The sequence below is a fragment of the Myotis yumanensis genome, unplaced genomic scaffold (genome assembly GCF_028538775.1).
Source record: "Myotis yumanensis isolate MYYU_CA2020_CCGP unplaced genomic scaffold, mMyoYum1.0.hap1 SCAF_16, whole genome shotgun sequence".
NCBI lineage: Eukaryota > Metazoa > Chordata > Mammalia > Chiroptera > Vespertilionidae > Myotis > Myotis yumanensis.
The window spans coordinates 42,722,540-42,745,424 of record NW_027223767.1 but is presented as its reverse complement, the minus strand read 5'-3'; the positions used below and the strand labels follow the sequence as shown (position 1 = coordinate 42,745,424).

The 22,885-nt window shown below is 51.5% G+C and overlaps 1 protein-coding gene across 3 annotated transcripts in view; it reads left to right on the top strand.

Annotated features, from left to right (window-relative positions):
- The window catches only part of IGF2BP1 (insulin like growth factor 2 mRNA binding protein 1), a 38,748-nt gene extending 19,866 nt beyond the window's left edge, over positions 1–18,882 (top strand). Inside the window, exons 3-15 of one of the 3 annotated variants that reach the window (XM_070393304.1) lie at positions 5,087–5,135; positions 5,673–5,724; positions 7,857–7,920; positions 9,204–9,485; positions 10,564–10,698; positions 11,580–11,702; positions 12,397–12,532; positions 13,112–13,234; positions 13,645–13,761; positions 15,408–15,482; positions 16,165–16,296; positions 16,871–16,984; positions 18,423–18,882. In XM_070393304.1, coding sequence (XP_070249405.1) covers positions 5,087–5,135; positions 5,673–5,724; positions 7,857–7,920; positions 9,204–9,485; positions 10,564–10,698; positions 11,580–11,702; positions 12,397–12,532; positions 13,112–13,234; positions 13,645–13,761; positions 15,408–15,482; positions 16,165–16,296; positions 16,871–16,984; positions 18,423–18,515 — 1,495 coding nt within the window. In that variant the 3' untranslated portion in view covers positions 18,516–18,882. Of the gene's footprint in view, positions 1–5,086; positions 5,136–5,672; positions 5,725–7,856; positions 7,921–9,203; positions 9,486–10,563; positions 10,699–11,579; positions 11,703–12,396; positions 12,533–13,111; positions 13,235–13,641; positions 13,762–15,407; positions 15,483–16,164; positions 16,297–16,870; positions 16,985–18,422 lie in introns of all 3 variants that reach the window. The other 2 variants (XM_070393303.1, XM_070393305.1) reach the window with 2 other exon arrangements.
- Positions 18,883–22,885: the final 4,003 nt, after the last annotated feature.

Here is a 22,885-nt window from a genome sequence, read left to right as displayed (position 1 = left end):
ACTTTAAAAGTCATTAATTTTTTTAAACCATTTGAAAAATTTTTTAAAAATATATTTTATTGCCGAAACCGGTTTGGCTCAGTGGATAGAGCGTCGGCCTGCGGACTGAAGGGTCCCAGGTTCGATTCCGGTCAGGGGCATGTACCTGGGTTGCGGGCACATCCCCGGTGGGAGATGTGCAGGAGGCAGCTGATCGATGTCTCTCTCATCGATGTTTCTAACTCTCTATCTCTCTCCCTTCCTCTCTGTAAAAAATCAATAAAATATATTAAAAAAATATATATATATATATATATTTTATTGATTTTTTACAGAGAGGAAGGGAGGGATAGAGAGTTAGAAACATCGATGAGAGAGAAACATCGATCAGCTGCCTCCTGCACACCCCCTACTGCAGATGTGCCCGCAACCAAGGTACATGCCCTTGACCGGAATCGAACCCGGGACCCTTCAGTCCCCAGGCCAACGCTCTATCCACTGAGCCAAACCGATCAGGGCAACCATTTTTTTTTTTAAAAGTTGATTTTTAGAGAGAGGAAGGGAGAGAAAGAGAAGCATCGATGTGAGAGAAAAACATCTATTGGCACACCGTGGTCCCTCCCCCCCCATTTGGAGGGAACCAAAAACCTGGTTTGTGGCTTGACCAGGAATGGAGCCTGCCACCTTCTGGTATACGGGATGACACCCCAACCAACCGAGCCACACCAGCCAGGGCATCACTGATTTTAGAGAGAAGGAGATGGGAGTGAGAGAAAGAAAGATTTGTTGTTCCACTTATTAATGCACTCATTGGTTGAGGATCAAACTCGAAACCTTGGCATATCAGGACGACACTCGAACCAACTGAGCTACCTGGCCAGGGCCATCACTGAGATTTTTAAAAAATTAACAGTATTATCAAATATCTAGTCAGTGTTCAATATGCCGTAGGGTCACTTTTTAACTGGAAATGTTCTGGAAAATGGAGGTGGGGGTTTTTTTTTTCCTTCTTTTTTTAAAAATATATTTTATTGATTTCTTACAGAGAGGAAGGGAGAGGGATAGAGAGCTAGAAACATCGACCAGCTGCCTCCTGCACACTCCCCACTGGGGCTGTGCCCGCAAGCAAGGCATATGCCCTTGACCGGAATTGAACCTGGGACCCTTCAGTCCGCAGGCCGACGCTCTATCCACTGAGCCAAACCAGTCAGGGCTGGAGGTGGGTTTTGAGCAGCACTCATTTGGCAGGCCCACTGTTCACTATGTTGTGTGAACTCTGAATATTTTAAATTTCTCCTCAAACCTGACACAACTATATTTTGGCAAAGGCCTGTGTCCTTAATGCCATCAAAAAGGCAGCAGAGCCCTAGCCGGCTTGGCTCAGTGGATAGAGCCTTGGCCTGCGGACTGAAGGGTCCCGGGTTCGCTTCTGGTCAAAGGCACATGCCTGGGTTGCGGGCTCGATCCCCAGTTAGGGGGTGTACAGGAGGCAGCAATCAATGATTCTCTCTTATTATTGTGTTTCTATCTCTCTTCCTCTCTGAAATCAATAAAGAAAATATTTTATAAAAAGGCAGTGGAGTGGACAGTGCAATGAGCCTGGAAAGAGATAAGCTTTGGGTTCGAATCCTGGCGGTGGCTCTAGGCAGCTGTGTGACTTGGCAAAGATACTCAGCCCCCCAATCTCAGGACCCCCTGTAAAACGGAGCCGGGAATGAGGGGTTTATAGGAGGTGCTGAGTCTGGTGTGAAATATTAGGCTCTTCCAAGTTGACCCATTTTCCCATTCAGTCTGTCAGTGACACTTTTCTGAAAAGGTGAAAAGGACAGGGCTTCCTGCCCAGGGAGAACTGCCAACTGCACTTCTGGGTGCCCAGCCCCGCACTTCCTGCATCTCTTCTTAACTCCTGTGCTGGGCCTGGATGCTCTCTCCTCTGATCTCTCCTGGAATCTGCCCGGGGCTTGAGAAGAATGGTTCCTTGGTTCCTGTGGTCCTGTGCCCCCTGCCTGTCTCTTGCTTTAGAGAGGTGGGTCCCTAGGGTTGCTCTGTATCTGGGGAGCAGCCCCAGGGCCCAGTAACTGCCCCACAGGTCAGGGCAGGCAGAGGTCAGCCGGAAGATACATACATAGGGGTGTTGGCACCAGGGAAATAATTACTCCGGTGCATCTCATTTGCTCTGCCTGGGGCTGGTGGCTTCTTTCTTTCACTCAACAGGTTTATCAGCTCGGGGGTGGGTGGGTGGTGGTTTCCCAGCGCTAGGAGTTCTCTTGCCTTTCCTGAGCAGCAGATGTTGGGGTTCAGGCTGGGCTCTGTATAGTACCTGTTTATTACCTGCAGAGCAAAGGCACTGCTCAGCTCCAGTGGATCCACTAGGTGCTGGAGCGGGTCCCTTTAGTCGTCACGGGGCGGTGGGACTCTAGGCTGTGTTATTTCCCACTATTTCCCCGCCAGTGCAGAAGACTGAGCTACTTTACTGTCACTCTGAGCTGCGCATTGTCAGCCCTGCCTTCCTGCCTCTTCCCATGCTTACCTGGACACCTGCAGGCTCCGGGGGCCCGGGACAGGGATTGAGCACCGTGGCATGGTAGGCACCTGCTGTCAGTCCTCCAAAAGCCCTATCTGTCCATCTTCCGCAGGAGGAAACTAAGGTACCGAGCAGTCAGGGCTCTCTTAGCTGCCACCTGGATCCCCCCAACCCTCAGCACTGCCCTTGCCCGGCTGCAGCTGTAAATGTTTGTAAGTGGAATGAGTTACCCAGGGGCCCGAGGAAGAGAGTCCATTTGTCTGCGTTGCCCCAAGTGCTTTGGGCCGGAAAGAAACTACGAAACAAACTAGGTAGCACCGAACTTGAGACGAGGCCAAGGGCTTAAAGACAGAGGTTCCTCGTGTCCTCTGTTGTTTTTGTCAGGGTGGGGGACTTTACTGAAAGGCCTTTTGGAGGCCCGAAGGGGCCTGGAGTGGGCTCCCAGGGCTGGGTGTGTGCCCTGAGGGGTGAAGGAGGGCGGGCTACAAGATGTCTTTTCCTTCATTGGTTGGATGGCCCTGTCCCCCTCCCCCCCTTCTCCTGGAACATTCCACACATTCCAGACTGCCATTGCTTTCAGGATATGGATTAACATCCCAAGCAGATCTTTGATTTCACCACCCCAACCCCTCTCCAACCCTTCCCCACCCTGAAAAGAAAGCCCCTAAAACTAGGAGTTTGAAGTAGGAGGAGGGTATTTTTGACCTTTGACCTGAGATAATACTAAGGCCATTTGAAAGCTATTCAGACTGAACTACTGCACTGGCGTTGCTTTAGGCAGACAGCCGCCCCCTCCCTGCCTTCTTCCAGAGAGGTCCCTTGAGGGGGGGTCCTGGGCTTGGGGACATGGCTGTGAGCTGGGTCACCGATCTCAGTCTTCCAAAGGTGCCATAATTCCTTCCTCGATTCTCCAACAGTTTGACTTCCACTGTGAGGGGTCCTGGATTTTCTCTGTCCATTTGGCCACCAAATGAGTCTCCCTCTAGGCCAGCGAGTTACCACAAGAGGGTGCATCTGTGGACCTGGGACCGGACTTGTGTCTGATCTTTATTCTTTTGTCCTGCTGTCGTCTGACCTCCTTAGATCAGATTCATGAACCAACCAAAGTAGACAGCCATGGACATAGATTCTCTTCACACTCACCCTCATTTCCTCCTCAGTTATCTCACCCCCAGGAGAGGTGTCCTTAACATATGTCATCCGTGACGTTCCACGCTCAGCCGCAGAGCTAGAAGGGTCTTGGAGACCCTTTCGGCTCCATTTTACAGCTGAAGACACTCGCGGTCCCCCGGGGGGAAGTAAGTGAGCTGGCCCAGGACAGAGCCAAGCTGTAGTTAGAGCTTAGCATCCCTTCCCTCCCTTGGTGCCATGGGTTTCAACACTCCTTTCTCCTGGCTTGTCAGACACTGACATGATCCCATTGCTTAGGGATACCGAGGCCTGAAGCTTAAGTGGCTCAGTCAGATGAACCCCCCGTCTGAGGCAGTTTAAGGGCTAGAACTGGACTTTCTTGTTTCCTAGTCCAGTTTTTCCTCATACCACTAGGATTTTATTGGACTGTGTCTCTGAACTAAGATTTTGTGATCAAGGATGGATAGGCAAAGGCTGTAATGACCATTGACCAATGCAGACAAGTCCATTAAAATGTTGAAGCCTGAGGATTAGGGCATCGATTTGGGTGGTGACCAATTTCCCTGGGAGTCAACCTTGAACCTGAAAGCCTTGGGTGGGTGGGTGGGGGGGATGACCTTTTTAAAGGGGCGTTTGAAAGATGGGAAGAAGAAAGTGTAGTTAACTGGGGAGAGGGAGGGGAGGTGGTGGTCAGAATGCTGGGTTATGTGTGTGTTGATCACTCCCACTTTAGTATTCGCAAATGCATCTAGTATTATACTTGTCGTACTTACTCTAAGCCCTTTGCTAAGCTCTTTATAATATTGTCTAACATTACCTTGTCTGCCACCCCTTGAATAGGTATTATCCCTGTTTTACAAAGGAGGAAACACAGCCCCAAAGGAGTTAAATAATCTTTTTTTTTTAATCTTTTAAAGATCAGTGCTAGGAAGTGGAAGCCAGGTTTAAATTTATACCCGCACAAAGCACTTAACTTCTGCACTATTACCCTGATATTGTTTGTTTGCATATATGTCTCCCCTAATAAACTGAGCACCGTGAGGCCAGGCACTTTGCCTATTTTGTGTAAATAGGAAACGGATTAATGAGTAATGTCTTATGTGGCTTTATGTTTCTGAAACACTGGGGGGGCGTTATAGATGGTTACTGAATAAAAGTTTCTCTAGTGAGAAACCTGAGTAGAGAGACGAAGCAGATGTGATTTTTAGGGAATGACGTTACCCTAGTAGTGCTTAGGGGTATGTGATTTTGATCTTCCTACCTGGCAGCAGTGATAACAATTGTTATCTCCACACCAAATCTCTGTTCCCAAAGCTTATCATTCTTAGAGTCTAAGACGCTGGTGTGGAGGAGTAGGTGGGGAGATAGCCTGGCACAGGGATTGAAAACGGCCAAGTCACAGTCCCCTGAAGCATTCCAAACGGTCACTAATCCTGTTCCCTCTAATTTCAGGAGTCGGAAAATTCAGATCCGAAATATCCCACCCCAGCTGCGATGGGAAGTAAGTGGCTGGGGGAGCTCTCAGGGGCGTGGGGCGGTGGAGACTGGAATGAAGCCTGGGTCAGCCTGAGTTTGGCTGAGATGACTGGGGAGGTCCGGTCCTCTGGTGCTGTGGTTGGTGCTAGGCCAGGGATGCTGGGTGGAGGTTGGCTGGGTCTCATCCTTAACCTAAGACGACAAACGTTAGCCCTTGGGACGTTCGTCCCTGTAGTGAAGGAGGTGGGAAGGGTGTTCCCTGAGCCCCAAACTTAGTGATGGCAGAAGTTGATTTCGGGCCCCAGGTGGCCCAGGTCTACTTCTAAAAAGGCCCCAGATCCCTCTTTGAGCTTAAGTACATGTCTGCAAAGAAACCCCGACAGGTCACCACCAGCGTTAGTGCCCCAGAAAGGGCAAACTGAACAAACAGGTAATGATGCTCAATCCCCACCCAAGGCTCAGCCTGCACCCCAGTGCTTTGGGATGCGGGGTGTCTCGTGGCTGGCCTTGGGCTAGTTCCTGGGATGCTCAGAGTAGCCTTCCTTCCTTCTCGTGCTCCTAGGTCCTGGACAGCCTGCTTGCTCAGTATGGAACAGTAGAGAACTGTGAACAAGGTAAGAGTGGGCAGGGGTGGCGGGGTGGTGGGTGTTGGAGGACTTTGGGGGATCTGCTCTCCTCATTGTCCATGGGCACATCTATTTGGCATGGCTAAAGAGGACAGAGTGTGATAGAGACACTGGACTGAGGATCTGGACATGTGGCTCTTATCTTGCGACAGGTCCCTCCTCTGTTCAATGAGACTTGAACAAAATCACTCATTCTTGACATAGGGTCCCAGGCTGCTAGGGGTCAACCAAGGTAGAACTAAGATTTTAGAAATAGCCCTAGCCGGTGTGGCTTAGTGGATTGAACATCGACCCATACAGGAAGAGGTCACTGGTTCGATTCTTGGTCAGGGTGGGCTCGGTCCCCATGTATGGGGCTTGCAGGAGGCAGCCAATTGATGTTTCTCTTTCACTGATGTTTCTATCTCTCCTCTTCTCTTCCTCTTTCTCTAAAAAATCAATAAAAACCTATTTTAAAAATAGATTTTAGAAATAGTTTAAGAATGGAAATTGAGTGTTTATCATGGATAAGTCTGGGGCTCCTTTAGTTTAAAAGCATTTCGAGTCCCCCTTTTTGGCTGGAATAATCAACTGGTTGTCTCTTTTTTTGTTAGAATCCCTGATTGTCAGCGACATGTTTTTTGGTCAATGAAAAAAAAAAGCAGAGGATTTATTACTTTTTTCTTTAAAAAAATGTTTATTGATTTCTAGAGAGAAAGGAAGGGGGAGAGAGAGGGAAACATCAATGTAGAGAAACATCGATTGGCTGCCTCCTGCCTGCCCTCTACTGGGATCGAGCCCAAAACCCAGGCATGTGCCCTGACCAGGAATCAAACCATGATCTCATGATTTCTGGGTCGATGCTCAACCAGAGAGACACCGGCCGGGCTAGAAGATTATTCTTGCAGAATCCTCCTCACCACCCAGGTGGGAGAACGCTTGAGGTTTGGTGGCCAAGTGCCTTTCCTCAGCTTGTGGGACAGAGGCTTGAGTGTTTTGGGGTTTTTTTGGTTGTTTTTTAAAAAAATATTTTTATTTCTATTGATTTCAGAGAGGAAAGGAGAGGGAGAGAGAGAGATGGAAACATCAATGATGAGAGAGAATCATTGATTGGCTGCCTCCTGCACACCCAGCCCACAACCTGGGCACATGCCCTTGACTGGAATCGAACCTGGGACCCTTCAGTCCGCAGGCCGACGCTCTATTCACTGAGCCAAACCAGCCAGAGCGAGGCTTGAGTTTTGTCCATGTCCTCCACCCTGGGCTTGAGCAGGCCCAGAGGACCCCAAATCACAGGACAATGATGCCCATGACAGAAGGTTAATTTTATTAATTTAAAAGGAGAACTATGTGCCCAGACTGCCTGAGAGTCTAATGTCCGATCCATTCTGCTCCCTGTGGGAAAGAATGTGTATGGTAATCAAATGAAAGTCAAAGGCTGCTTATGAAGAGTTTGGGGGGATTTAACGGCTGGTATCCTGAATTGGTGATGCCCTGAATATGTGCATTTCCACGGTCAGTGACGTTTGGAGCAGCCGGGAAGTCCTTTCCTCTGGAAAAGATGCAGACACACTCATTCCCCACTCCCTGGGCCACAGCAGCCACTCCTGTCAACCCATTAGCTCGCTCCCAATACACATGCATTTGACTGATGGAGCCTTGAGGATACTTCGGCCTCTAAAATGGATTTGGGTGTCCCCAAAACCTTCCGTCATACCCTTAAAGCCATTTCTTGGGATGTTTACTTCTGTAAATTGCTAACCCTCAGTGTGTGTTGATTTTTAACTAGTTTAACTTTCCAAGGGTAAATGTATCTCGCAGGCTCTTGTGTGGGCGTCTGACCTGCTGCTGATGTGTGGACTCCATCCTTTTGTATGCCCAGCTCTCTTGGGGGCTGGGAAGGGAAATCAAAGGAAGATGTAGAAAGGGAAACGCAAGAACGTAAATTTAAGTTTCCTAGGAGTTCTGGTAAAAGGGGCCTGAAGAGGAACCGCTTTGCCTTGCCATTCAAGTTATTTCACAAGCTCCCAAGGTTCTGCTCCACGCCTGTCCCTCACAGTGTGTCAGGATGCAGGATTCATGAGTGGCTTCTCCAGATTTCACTGCCCTAACCCTGGCCTCTGTTTTGCTCCCCCCGCCAGTGAACACGGAAAGTGAGACGGCCGTGGTGAACGTCACCTATTCCAACCGGGAACAGACCAGGCAGTGAGTGGGCTGGAGAGGGGGGCTGGGAGGGTCTTTGTGGGGTGTTGCTGGGTAGTGGGTTCAGGAATCTCAAAGGTTCAGTAACTCATTAGGATTGATGGCAAATAGATTGAAAGGGAGGGGCCCAAAGAACTCCCAGGGAAGATGGGAGCTCTGTAGGGGAAAAGGTTGGCTTCCCAGAGAGATCTCAGTTGCCCAAGAACAGCAGGGCTTTGCTGTGTTGGTGGCGCCATCTAGCGATAGTGAGGAGGAACTGCTATCTCTAAAGAAAAAGGATTTGTTAATGATAGGATGTGGCCGGGCAGACATTTTATTGCTGTGATTGCCATGGGCGCAGTGTATGCTTGCTAGGGTCCTTTCCGTCCTCGTACACCCACACGGTCCAGCTCCTCCTCCCTTTGGCTGAGTGATGAACACTGCTCACTCACTGGTACTGACACATTACCCAACTACTCACTGGTAAGTACACATTACCCACCTGCCCATTTATGTCTATATGGACCTTGTCAGTACATGGGCCTTTGGCCACCTTTTGCTGTTGATGGCTCTCTTGCTGCTTCATCATGCTGCCTCGATCCTTTCTGTTTCTTCCAACTTAGGCTACACTGTAAAATCCCTCTACTTTCTCAGATCTCATTATTCTAGACGTCTCCTGGGCTCACAGTTTTCTGGAGGGTCCTACTGCCCCTTGTGGCCAGCCTATGGTTTTTAGCCTGGCTTTAAAGATCATGGCAGCACTTGCTCACTACCCACTACCTGCTGTTGCCTTGTTTACATTTCTAACCAGCGACAGGTTTGGGATTGCGGGGGGGAAGGGGGGGCTTGACCCCTCCCTCCAGTGTAATTCAGCCGGTTAGACATTCCAGATACACAAACTCCTGTTTCCATGTGGCAATAAGCAAGCCATTCTGTCTCCAGCTCTTAACTTTTTTTTTTACAGTTTCCTTAAACATAGAAGGTGCCAGACTCAATAGGAATAAAACCAAGTCCTGTGAATTATCACCTTTATTTGTTGTACTTATTCATTTATCATGCGATTCTTACATGACTTGTATAGGTAGTTTTGGCTGAAATTGACAAGCTGATCCCAACATTAATTGGAAATGACTAATTTACGTTTCCCTTTGATGTCTTGGGCCGCGTAGACTGGAAGGGTCCCCAAGGTGGAGGTGGGAGTGGTGGGCAGGTGGTCCCATCCCTTTCTTAAGTGCTTTTCCCACGGAGGGCATTTGGTGTGATTGGCATGGGTTGGAGTAACCAGGAGATTCTCTCTCTGTCCCCAGAGCCATCATGAAGCTGAATGGCCACCAGCTGGAGAACCACGCCTTGAAGGTCTCCTATATTCCCGACGAGCAGATAGCACAGGGTCCTGAGAATGGGCGCCGAGGGGGCTTTGGCTCTCGGGGTCAGCCTCGGCAGGGCTCGCCGGTGGCAGCCGGGGCCCCTGCCAAGCAGCAGCAAGTGGACATCCCCCTGCGGCTCCTGGTGCCTACCCAGTATGTGGGCGCCATCATTGGCAAGGAGGGCGCCACCATCCGAAATATCACAAAACAGACCCAGTCCAAGTGAGTCTTGGGTGCTGGGGGGTGGGGGTGGGTGCCAGGAAATGGCGGTTCGTACCTGGGACGTGGGTGCCTCCTGGAAGCACACTGAGGGGCGTCAGTAGGAAATATCGGCTGGAACACGTTCGTTCTTTTCCATTCAGGAGCCACTGCTTCCAATCCCAGCCTCCTAGGCAGGCGGGGCCAGGCGGGGAGGTAGAACGGGCATGTGGTGCATCCTGTGGTGGCCGTTGCTGGACCTCGTCCTGTTGTTAGTGAAAAGGGATCTAAAATTCCTCATAGAAAGTCTCAGCAAGCCAGCCTGGTCTTGGCGAGCCGGTCATTCTCTGTGGTTTTAGCACCACTGTTGGGGTCAGCAGGACTGGTCAGCCTGCCAAAGCCTGGGCCCTCGGTCATGGGCCCGAAGTCCGTCCCATCTCCTGTTCCGCCACCACCACTCTTCTCTAATCTTTACAGCTGATCAGTGTACCTGGGAGAGAACAGGTCACCTGGTGTCCTTATTCATAATACATCCTTCATTAGTTACTTTTTTTAAAAATATGTTTTATTGATTTTTTTACAGAGAGGAAGGGAGAGGGATAGAGAATTAGAAACATCAATGAGAGAGAAACATCTATCAGCTGCCTCTTGCACACTCCCTACTAGGATGTGCCCGAAACCAAGGTACATGCCCTTGACCGGAATCGAACCTGGGACTCTTGAGTCCACAGGCCGACGCTCTATCCACTGAGCCAAACCAGTTAAGGCCATTATTTACTTCTTATTTGGGACAATGTGCCTCCTCTTTACAGTTCTCTCAGGGGGAAATCCAGAATTCAAAAATTAGAGTGTGGGCTGCTGATCCCCAACCTGGCAGTCCCATGGTAGATGCCATCATTCCAACCGCCACCTGATTAAGACAGGATCCAGGGCAACAGGCCGGCCATGTGTCCCTGGCCCTCCCCGCTGCCCTCCCCCATTCTGCCTTTGATGGGCTTTGTTCCAAGTAGAGCTGCTCCTATGCCTGAGGTTGGGGGAGCCCGAAAAAGACCCACTTCCCCCAGGGCCGACTGACCAGCCACCCCGTCCTTGTGGTCCTCAGGATCGATGTGCACAGGAAGGAGAACGCAGGTGCTGCCGAGAAGGCCATCAGTGTCCACTCGACCCCCGAGGGCTGCTCCTCCGCCTGTAAGATGATCTTGGAGATCATGCATAAGGAGGCCAAGGACACCAAAACGTAAGGCTTCCGCTTTCCTACGAATGTGGAGACCGCCACCTTCCTGAATCCAACACACACCTTTGTTAGCGAGAGTACAGAGGTACAGGAGATGTTATACATTGAAATCTTCTTCCCCACAAGTAACACCTTGTGTGTATGCCCTCTGGAAGCGTTGTGCACTCAGAAGCATACATGCGCACAAGCACAGGTGTGTTTTAGCATAAAGAGGGTCATAATGCACATTTTATTGCATATTTATAAAACCATTTTATACTTTGCTTTTTTTATTTTCATGCACCAATACATACTGACCCAATTTATTTTTTATAGCTGCAGATATTTCTCTCTTTTTTAAAAAAAATATATATTTTTGTTGATTTCAGAGAGGAAGGGAGAGGGGAAAAGATATAGAAACATCAATGATGAGAGAGAATCATTGATCGGCTGCCTCCTGCACATCCCCTAGTGAGGATTGAGCCCGCAACCGGGCATGTGCCCTTGACTGGAATCAAACCCGGGACCCTTCAGTCCACAGGCTGATGCTTTACCCACTGAGCCACACCAGCTAGGGCTAGCTGCAGATATTTCTACAGTGTGGCATTTTCATTTTTTATTTTCAGTTGATTTTTAAAGTGTACAGTTGAATGACTTTTAATATGCAGATACCTGTGAAACCATCGCCACATTAAGATAATGAACATGTCCATTATCAGCATCGTTTTTGTGCCCCTTGGCAGCCCACCCCTACTACCCCATTTCTTCATCCTAAGCAGCCACTAATCTGGGTTTAGTTCTCTTCTAACATGGTTTTGTCCTGTGGTTTGTCCTAAAAACCTCATCGGGGTGGCATGATGGCTGAGTCTCCACATGACCCTCACTTCTTCCCTTGTCTCCTTAAGGGCTGACGAGGTTCCCCTGAAGATCCTGGCCCATAATAACTTCGTGGGGCGTCTCATTGGCAAGGAGGGGCGCAACCTGAAGAAGGTGGAGCAGGACACGGAGACGAAGATCACCATCTCCTCGTAAGGCTCCCTTGTCTTTCCTTCTCTGTGAATGGGATGCCTGGGGGCCGGGGCCGGCCATATTTCATGACTGAACCTTAATACTTCTTGTCCCTTAAGTGACTCAGAGGTGGTGAAGAGTGTTTATTTTGACAAGGACTGGGGCTCTCCCATCACACCACTGTGTGGGCTGGGGGGGCAGGGGACTGTTAGGGTGCCGCCTCCTCAGTCCTGCGCGCCCCCCCCCCCCCCCCAGACCTCAAGTGCTCTGCATCTTCAGGCAAGGCTGCAGCTTGGAGCCAGGGCTTGTGTTTCAAACCTGGGTCCCTTTCTGAGGACAGAGTGTATGCGGTGGCCTGCCTCTCCGGGTGGATTAGCTCCTGTGAGCACCGTGTGTCCCTTTCATCAGCGACTTGCTGATGGGCAGAGTGCTGCTCTGTTCTGGAAAGGCACAGGAAGTGGATGGCTTAGAACCCCCCGGGGAAAGGAGCATCCTTCTTGCTTCCCCCGTGATGACAACCCGTGATTGGATTCCTCACAAATAGAGGGGTTTCGGTTGGGTGTTCTCATCCCCCTGCACATCCCCCTGCCCTGGTTACAAAGCGAAGGCCAGAGACAGAGCTGTTTGGCAAAGGTTAAGCAGCTTGCAGAAATGGAGCTGGGGCCTGGGCCCGTCCCTCGAGTGGAGGGGGACGCTGCTCTGCTCTCCCCGCAGGCTGCAGGACCTCACCCTCTATAACCCCGAGAGGACCATCACCGTGAAGGGGGCCATCGAGAACTGCTGCAGGGCCGAGCAGGAGATCATGAAGAAAGTTCGGGAGGCCTATGAGAATGACGTGGCTGCCATGAGTGTGAGTGCCAGGCGCCTATCTGCCCCTCCCCGAGCCTGAGCTACACAGAGTGGGTCTTCCTCATGGGACGGGCATGCCAAGTGCTGTGTGGTGTGGCCTTGGAGGCCTTTAGGTTTGACTAATAGGGGTTTTATAATTATATGTAAAACTTGTGTTTATGTAGACTTTAGCGTGTCCATCACTTTCATCTGATTTTCAAAGGGGGTGGGGCAAGGATGTAGGAAGGTGAGTCCTAGAAGTCACACGGAGACCTGTCCCTGCCATGTCTCACGTAGGTGTGTGGCGGTACAGGGCTGTGAGTCTGTCCCCTGTCCCAGGGCGGAATGAGCCAGAGAGGACGGGCTCCTGACGGAATAAGATTGGTTGGAGTCGTGAGCTCTCAGTCCATAACTCCACAAGTACACGTGTGAGAACCCAAAGGGCAGGCGGTGTTTGTGTAAAAGCATGTCATTCGTCTGTTTTTGGTTGACTATGTCTCGGGGTACTACTCACCCTCTTAGTTCAGCCAGGGCCACACACAAGTGACCACCGGGCCCGGTCAGCCCGAGCTGACCTCCCCCTCCTCACCTTTCACCCCAGCTGCAGTCTCATCTCATCCCCGGCCTGAACCTGGCTGCCGTGGGTCTCTTCCCAGCCTCGTCCAGTGCAGTCCCGCCACCTCCCAGCAGTGTCACGGGAGCTGCTCCCTATAGCTCCTTTATGGTAAGTGCAAAGCCTCCTCACAGAACCCCTGGGCCCGGTGGCGGCCTCCCTTAAACAGCCCCACTCCTTGTGGGAGCCCGATCCTTGGGGGTTTGTAGGGAGGTAGGAGGGTCTGAGGTTGCTTCTCCTCCATTGTTCCCAGCCCTTGACAACAGGTCAGAACCTTGACTCCGTGGAGGGCAATCCCAGATGCTGCCAGGGGTGCTGACAGCCCTCTTCTTCCCTCCTCCTCTTCCTCCAGCTTCTTCCCTTGATTCCTCCTGGGCTTAGGGAGAGCAAGAGAGGGTGTTGCCCAGGTTGGCTGGGTGCCTGCACCCCTTTCTCCCTGAGGGTGCACAGCAGGGCTGTGGAGGGGCTTCTGGGCTGTGGCTCTTGGCCTGTGGTGACGACACACCCTGTCTTGGCAGCAGGCTCCGGAGCAGGAGATGGTGCAGGTCTTCATCCCTGCCCAGGCGGTGGGCGCCATCATCGGCAAGAAGGGGCAGCACATCAAACAGCTCTCCCGTTTCGCCAGCGCCTCCATCAAGGTGACCTGCTCTGCCTCCCTCCCGGTCCCCGACGGAACCGCTCTGCTCATCACCCCCTTGCCTTTGTCCCCAGGCGCCCCGCCTGGCTGGTGCTGGGGCCTTTTCCCTGTGGCTTTTGGCCTTGCTGAGTTCTTCACAGAAATCCAGTTTTCAGGCTAGGGAGGAGGTGGTATTGTAGCCTAGAGAAGGAGGCTGGGTTCTGCCACAGACTGACGTGGGTTCGAATTCCCATTCCTAGCTGTGTGGCCGGAGCCTCCGTTTCCTCATCAGTATAGCAGTCATCATGGCACCAGGAAACAATGCAGCCGGAGCCTGGTTCAGTCGGTACCTGAGGGCAGGGGGTGCTCAGTAAATGTTAGCTGTCTGTTTACCTTCCCTAGCGGGGTCCTGTGGAGAGGGAGACGGTCACCGTGAAACAAGGGCGTTGTTAAATGGCACATTTGTTTCGGTGATCTCAAAGTTTTGGTGAAGTGTGCTCTGAGGAAGTGTGGTCACTGCCCTCCCTCTTGGTCATCTCATCATGTCGTGTCCCCCCCCCCCCCCACGCCCCCCGCAAAAAAGACTCCACTGAAACCCCCCCAGGAGATTGGGTGATGGGAAGAGTGGGGGGGCCCTGCTTAGATACCGGCACTGAAGCAAGTCCATCCGTGCCTTCAAACAGTTTTGGTACAAGGGGCAATGACTCCGAGGTGTGGAGTCTTTTTTCTTCCCATGTTCTCAGAAGTGGATAGTGGGAGTAGGGGGACTGGTACAGTGGAGATGGAGGGCTCCTCTTTTTCTATTTTTAATTGAAAAATATTTTAAACTTGTTTTTTAGAGAGAGAAACATTGATTTGCTGTTCCACTCATTTATGCATTCACTAGAGACCCGGTGCACGAATTCATCGGCCTGGCCTGCGGGATCGGGCCCAAACCGGCTCTCTGACATCCCCTGAGGAGTCCCGGATTGTGAGAGGGCCAGGCCGAGGGAACCCACCGGTGCACAATCAGGGCCGGGGAAGGATGTGGGAGGTTGGCCAACTGGGGAGAGACCGAGGGAGTGCTCCAGGGCTCCAGTCTCGCTCAGTACCTATCAGCCTGACCCCAGCAGCAAGCTAACCTACCGGTCGAAGTGTCTGCCCCCTGGTGGTCAGTGCACATCATAGCGAGCAGTTGAGTGGCCTTAGCATCATTAGCATATGACGCTATGATTGGTTGACTGCACACTTAGCACATTAGGCTTTTATTATATAGGGCTAGAGGCCCGGTGCACAAAATTCATACACTGGAGTGGTGGTGGGGGGTGTCCCTCAGCCCAACCTGCCCCCTCTCACAGTCCCGGAGCCCTCAGGGGATGTCCTACTGATGGCTTAGAAGCGGGCCTAAGCCGCAGTCTGGCCGCAGAGGCTCGGAGCAGGCGCCCCTCTGTGTTGTTCTCTCAGGCTTGGGGCTGCACCCAGCCCCTCCTCCTGAGCTGTTTGTGACCTTTACGGAGTCCTGACCTCATTTGCATATTACTGCTTTATATGTATATAGATTGGTTGCCTCTTGTATGTGCCCTGACCAGGGATTGAGTCCACAAACCTTGGTGTATGGGGATGTGCTCTAACCAACTGAGCACCCAGCCAGGGTGAGGGCGCCTCTTTGACCAGCTGTTTGCTTTGCAGATTGCTCCTCCAGAAACTCCTGACTCCAAAGTTCGTATGGTTATCATCACTGGACCCCCAGAGGCCCAATTCAAGGTTCTAGTCTTCATTGTTTTCCTAAGCTGGACACACTGGGATTGACCTGGGGAGGGGTGTGCAAATCAGACTGGCATCGAGCTTCCCTCGCTACTTCTCGAAGGTCATGCGGGAAAGAAGGAATCTGAGGCTTCTTCCCTGTGCTCTGCCTTAGTTACTGCGGAAGGGAAGCCTTTAATGCCAGATTCCCTTCCCTCCCTTATGTCTCTACTACATCCCTGGGTTCTCGAACTTCTGGTCAGAAGCCAAAGCTGGTTGTTAACTTAGCTTGACAGGGACGGAGAATGGGGACAGTTCTCCAGGCTGTGGAGTGTCTGATAGCCTGTCCCCTGAGCGACTTGATCAGCTGCCACTTGGACCTGAATTGCTAGCCACTGCATTGTCCAAATAAATGCCCTCCTCCCAGGCCCCCACGGGTCTGGTTTTACCAAACTGAACACATTCCTCTAGGAAGAATGTATTCGGTTACTCTACCCAGGTTCTCCAATACAGATAAGCGGAAGGGACCCTGATGGGTCAGTGCTGTTGATCTTTCGTATCACCTGGCCTAGGTGGTTGATCTTCCTGTAGGTGGGGTGGGCTTGTGGGCCAGAAGAGGGTCGGGTGGAGCTTGGGGGCTGTACTTTGTGTTTTGTCATATATATATATGGCCCGATGATTAACAATGACCTCATCTTCTCAGGCTCAGGGAAGAATTTATGGAAAACTCAAGGAGGAGAATTTCTTTGGTCCCAAGGAGGAAGTAAAGCTGGAAACCCATATCCGGGTGCCAGCGTCGGCGGCCGGCCGGGTTATTGGCAAAGGTGGCAAAACGGTGAGCTGTGAGGGCCACTTTGAAAATTCTTGGCCTTAGTCCCCAAACCCAGCAGCTCTGCCTGGCCTCCTGCTCCCCTGCCTTGCCCAATCTCAGGACTCCACTTTGCCCATTTTCCTGATTCTGTTCCCCAAGTTTAGCTTCTGACTCCGTTTCCACCTGCTAGTCACCAGCTTCTTGCCCCTCCCTCTATTTTTCATTGTTGAAAGTATTACATATGTCCCCCATTCCCCCCATTGTCCTCTCCCAGCCCGCCCCTGCCTTCACCCCCCTGTTGTCTGTGTCCATTGGTTATGCTTACATGCATACAAGTTCTTTGGTTGATCTCTTACCCCACCCCCCACTCCCCCCACCTCCTCCCCTTCCTTCCCTCTGAGGTTTGATGGTCTGTTGATGTCTTTATGTCTCTTGATCCATTTATGTTGTCCATTCTATTCCACAAATGAGTGAGATCATGTGACACTTATCTTCCTCTGACTGGCTTGTTTTGGTTAGCATAATGCTCTTCAAGTCCATCCGTCAGCCATGGTTTCTTGGTGGCAGCTTGAGCTCTTCTCTGCCCACTTACCCCCAGGTGAACGAGTTGCAGAATCTGACAGCAGCTGAAGTGGTGGTGCCAAGAGACCAGACCCCTGATGAGAACGACCAGGTCATCGTTAAGATCATCGGGCATTTCTATGCCAGCCAGGTATGTATGGCATTTCCTCATCACAGGTGGGTGGCAGGAGCCCAGGGCTCAGAGAAGCAAGACTCCAGAGGTTGGCCAGTATGACCTGACCAGTCCTGGGACCCTGCCTACCTCTGGGCTGGCTTGTTCTCTTCCAGGTGCATGAGTGTGAGGTGTGCATGCTTTATTCCCTCTATGATGCCCCAGGGAAAGCACTGACAACTTCATGTGTTTCATATAAATATGTGACTTTATAATTTATACATTATATATTAACTAGTGGCCCGGTGCACGAAATTTGTGCACAATTAAAAGGGAATTAATTAGAGGAAATATTTTAATATTGCTATTGGCCCTTTCTCTATAATAGAAGTGTCAGAGATGAAAGAAAGTTAGTAAAATGTATATGAAAATAATATATAAATTTATCACCCACGGGGACACAGTGTCAAATCCTGCCGGCGCCGCAAGGCCCAGAGTCAAGTCCCCACCCACCTGCATGCACCTCGCCATGCCCGCAGCCCTGTCCACCTGTGCACGCCCCGAAATGGTGCTCTACCCAGTCCCACTGGCGCCCACAGGGGCGCAGTGTCAAGCCCCTGCCGGCACCACACGGGACTCCCCCCGAGTCCCAGAGTCCCGCCCTGCAGGGCCGGTGCCATGTGGGACTCGCCCGCTGCACCTCCTGGTCAAGTCCCCGCCCACCCATGTGTGCCTGCTGCGCACGCAGCCCTCTGGTGATCGTTTGTGACGGCGTGACGACCACAGGCTTTTTATAATTTAGGATGATCTTTCCTGTTATTTAACATTGGTCCTTCCCTAACCATTTTTTGCGCTGGATAAGAAAAGAAATGGGTATTTTATCGTCCAGTCAGTCTTGCTCATGGAAAGGAGACATTTTCTGGGACACTTCTGTCAAGTGAATCGCATTCTGCAGTGGATTTTCCTTATAAAACTGTTGTTAGGGAAGAAACTTTTAAGAAGTAAAGAGTAAAAAATACGGGTCCTTTGGTATTTTGCCCATTTTCACAGTGGTTATTTCACTGATTTTTGTTTGTTTGTTTTGTTAATCCATCTCCAGGCGTTTCATCCCCTTTTCCGAGGATACTTACATGTGTAGTGGAGTTGTGATTTGTGACAAAGTCTCCTAGTTGATGACCCTTTGACCAAAACATACTCAGGCAACTCTGTTTTGGGTTCAGTAATGTGACAGCTTCGTTAAGTTTTAAATTCGGAATGAGTGCATACTACCCCCTCGCTCACCCCTCTCCTTGCTGTATCGTCCAGTAGGCGCTCAGGGTCCATTCAGAGGCAGACAAACTGAGGTCACTCTACACAGTCTTCCCCATCTTTCTAAAGTCCTGTGTGTCCTGTGGTCTGGGTCCGAGTCCCTGTGTGAGGCTGTCTCCTCCCTTGCCTTTGGGGGCCTCACCCTCCCTCTCGCCTGCTCTTTCTGCAGATGGCTCAGAGGAAGATCCGAGACATCCTGGCCCAGGTAAAACAGCTGCACCAAAAGGGACAGAGCAACCAGGCCCAGGCGCGGAGGAAGTGACCCGCCCCTCCCCAGCACATCAACTCGAGGACGACGGGCTGAAATCGAGAGCGCGTTCTCCCCAGCAGGCCTGAGAATGAGTGGGAATCAGGGACACTTGGGCCGGGATGTAGATCAGGTTTGCCCACTTGTTTGAGAAAGACGTTCCAGTGAGGAACCCTGATCTCTGCCCCAAACACCCAACCAATTGGCCCAACACTGCCCACCCCTCAGGGTGTCACCATGGAAATTCTAGCTCAGGGTGCTTTTAAACGTGGATTGTTTAAGTCAGTTCTTCAGGTCCCACCGAGAGGGTGGGCCGGATCCCAGTGGGAAGAGAAATAAAATTTCCTTCAGGTTTTTAAAACATGCAGAGGGGTGTTTTAATCAGCCTCCAAGGATGGTTTGCTTCTTGTTCCTAAAATCCTTCCAGCCTTCTCCTGCTTGGTTTATTGGTTAAAATACCTCCCTTCTCATGCCCTGACCTAGCCTCTTCCTACATTCACACCAATTGTTTTATCGTGACCACTACCAGAAAAAGCTGGGACCAGGGAGTGCATCGCTTAGCTTACGTTATTGACTCAGAGGGAGACGACACGTCAGCATCTGAGGCTTAATTCCCGTCCCTCCCTAAACCAACCAACAGGAACAGCAAGGAGTAAAGACTGGAGGAGACCTGGGAAGATAGGCGATTAAAATAAGTAATCCACGTTTAAAAGGAAGGCCCTTGCGGCTGATCTGTTCCAGATCACCATCTTGGAAAATTGGCACAATTACAAGTCCCCCACTCTGCTGGGGCTTCCCCACCAAGACCCCTCGAACCGTACGGGCCCCGCATCGTGTCCAGGTGCACATGGTGGTACTGAATGCTCAGTGGGATAGGGGCTGACCACTGTACCGTCCCTGATTCCCATCATTCTCAGGCAGATTTTATATTTTTTTAAAGTCTATTTTAATGATTGGATGTGAGCACTGGGAAGGGGCCTTACTCCCCTTGAGAACGTCTCAGTTCCATGGAGGACTTGAGTGGCCCCAAAGGCCGCCACTGTGCCCTCACCCCAGCCCGTGTGCTCCCACGAGGGCTGGCTCCCGGAGGCAGGGGTTGCGGGGCGCTCCCCCCCCACCGGCACTGTTCCTTTGGTGGTGGTGGGATGTGGAACCCAACCCTGAGCTCCCAATAAAAGCGAAGGTTCATCATCTGGCATATTTTATGAATACCCAGCAAATCGGAGAGTATTTGCTTTTGTTTTTATCCTAGAGGCATCGTTAACTGATGGCTTCTGCCCCCACGAATCATTGGCGTGATGACAGGTGTGCCTAAAAAACAAAATTCAAAACACCAGCAACGTATTATGCACAAAGGGGTAAATAGACTTAATTTATTGATTTGACCAGCCTCCATAAGATCCCGTTTGAAGGTCAGGCCCGTGGAAGGTGGCAGCCATCAGTTAACTGAGGTTAGGCCTCTCCTCCTGATATACTTACGTCCGTGCATACTGGCCAGGCGGCGTCCCCGGCTCGCTCCCTCGGACGGTGCTACCCAGTGTGCTGGGCCGGGAGGGCGGCCTCTGCATGTGAGGAGGCCCACGTGTGGAGTCCCCTCCTTCCAACATGGCAACCACAGTAAGGAGACAACGAGACTTGTGGGCGGAGTCAGTCAGGTAACGCTGTGCCCAAGTGAACTACCTCAAGGTACGGAGTTACCTCAGCAATTACTTTCCTTTTTGTTCCCCCCACCTCTTTTTTTTTTTTTTTTTAATCTTTTTTTTTCTTTTCCCCTTGCGGCTTGCTGATATTTTATATAAAAAAGAAAAGCAAAGCAAAAGAGAAGGTGATAGTCTTGAATATTTTATTTTTTTAATGAAAAGAAAAAAATGAGAAAGTTATGTTTCGTAATTTCTTAATTTCTTACAACATGAGCCAGTGCAGCCCTTTAGGAACTCCCTGGAACAGGCCCTGTGGGAACGGCCGGGGGGCTGGCTCCTTGGGCCCTGGGAGGAGACTGGGGCTGACAGGGAAGGTCCAGGCCCGAGGCCCCAGGGTGAGGCTCTGACCTCTGACCTCGGTCTCCTGGGCAGTCCTGCCTGGCGAGAGTCGGAGGGAGGCTCACCGGTCTGTGGGCTCCAGGGACAACGAGCCTCCCTGGTGCCCCCACTCTCCCCCTTTGGTTAAAGGGCATCCCAGCCGGTCTTTCCCACCAGTGGTGCTGTTGAGATATTTTAAAATATTGCCTCCGTTTTATCGAGGAGAGAAATAAAACTGAAAAATATATACCCTTTAAAATTTATATTTCTCTGTCTAAAATATGGGAGCCAAGATCCTATTGGTGGAAGAGAAAGCGGCCCCTCGAACCCTCCGAGAGGTCCGCCTGGTCTGCTGTAGCGATGCTGTCATCTCTGTTGTCTCGTTTCAATCCCATCTTGTGATTCTTCTTGGTCTGTTTCAATGGCCCAAGCGGCAAGCAGATTCTTGGGTAACTGCCCCTCTCCATCCCCCTATCTTTAGGTTGATCTGATGGTGGACCCAAGCTTAGGGAACTCTTGACTTAGGGTGGGGGGTGTAAGGGGAGGGGCAGGGGATATGGGAACATGATTGGGGGCGGGCTCCTGCCTCATTCGTCATGTCTTACCACTTTCTCACTGCGATGTTCCCTGTGAGCCCCCGGAACTGCCTGCTCTACAGAGAGGAGGAAGCAGGAACGCATTTCAGGAAAATGTCAGGCCAGTAATAGTTATCCCAAGTCCATCTCTGGCTCTACAGGCTTCATCCCAGAATGAGGCAGACAGCGTTCAGACGTCGGCCGCTTAGTGATTGAAGGTGAATTCCCAGCAGCAAGCATGCTTTCTGACCTGGTTCAAACTGCCGTCGGCCAAGAGGCCCCCGGCCCCCGGAAGGTGGTGGTTGCAGCGCGCAGTTTACTTGGGGTGCTGCTCCCTTCACCTTCAGCCCAGGTCCTTTTCCTTTGGCTGATTCAGCTCCCGGGAGAGGCCGGGGCGAGTGGAAGGGACCGTCCAACTTGACTAGGATTAGGCACAGCTCCACTCACTGCTGATACTTGCCCAGCAGGAAAATCGTGAAAGTTACACCACTAGGAAGCAAAGGGAACGTGGTTTGGTGGTTAAGGTTTAGCGGGATGAAGGGCTTGTCTCGGTGGGTCCACCTTTGACCCCCAGGTCTTGGGGCGGGTCCTCGCCCGCCTGCCCGTCACCGCCATGTCCCCATCCTTGGTGAGATGACAAGCTAACATGAAAAGCACTCGGGAGATTTGCATGACCTGAGAAAAGCGACTTCCGTGCTCTAAGATATATGTGTGTGTGTGTGCATATGTATTTGTAAGAAAGGACCATCTCTTTAGGATCTATTTTTTAATTCTGTGGAACACATGGAAAACCAAACGGTTTGGTTCACTGACTTGGAAGCTGCATCTGACAGTTACACCCCAATGGCTTTAATCCCCTGGAGGGTCTGGTTGCCTTTTGCCATTTGGGTTGTGGGCTCAGCTCCTCGGAGGGGTGTGGGTAGTAGAGAGCCATGTTTAGGGACGGAGTTTTATCACTTCCTGCCCTTTCCTCCCCTCCTCCCGGTCCTCACTCTCCTTTCCGCTCACCGTTGGCAGAAAGACCCCATGTCAAACCCAGAGAACCCGGATGAGACGCTCCAGTTGGTTCTTTGGGCCCACTTTCCTCTGTGCCAAAGACAGACAGACAGACAGAGGCTGAGAGGCCGTTTCTGAATCCAGGCAACAGCCATTTTTCGACACAGACCTGGGCTGTCTGAGAAGGAGAGGGCGCCTGGACACTGTGAGCTGAAGGCAGGACCCCTCCTTTCTGAGGCTCCTGGGGGCTGTGGGGGCCACAATGCGTGCCAAGGGGTAGGGAGCTGAGGAAGGGGTCCGATGGCTCCTGGTTGCACTTTGGGGACGGAGGGGGAGTTCGGGGCTCCTCCAGGCGGGACGGCTCTTTGTCCCCGGCCCCCACTGCAGAGATAGCACAGAGCTCCCTTCAGGCCTGGCAGACTGGCAGTGAGGAGGGGCCTCAGTTAGCTCTCCAGGGTGCCTTCCCCTCCTCCCACTCCAGACATACCCTCTGCCAAACTGGGAACTAGTGGTGCTACGTAACTACCTCACAGAGCCCCTGCCTCCCGCCCCTCCTCCAGGGGTGGGGGACTCCTTCCATCTCCCCACCCCCAAAGGGTTTATGGGGAGATCCTAGTGGCTTTGACATTCATACCATGCAACTGTTGGGCCTGTTGGTTGGAAACTGGCAGAAGGAGAGCAGCACAGCCTGACACGGTCACTGCAGGAAGAGGGGAGGGAACCCTCAGTGCCAGGGGTCAGAAAGCCATTTCCCTCCCAGACACTCGGTTTAGATGCAGAGCATTTTCTGTTGTAT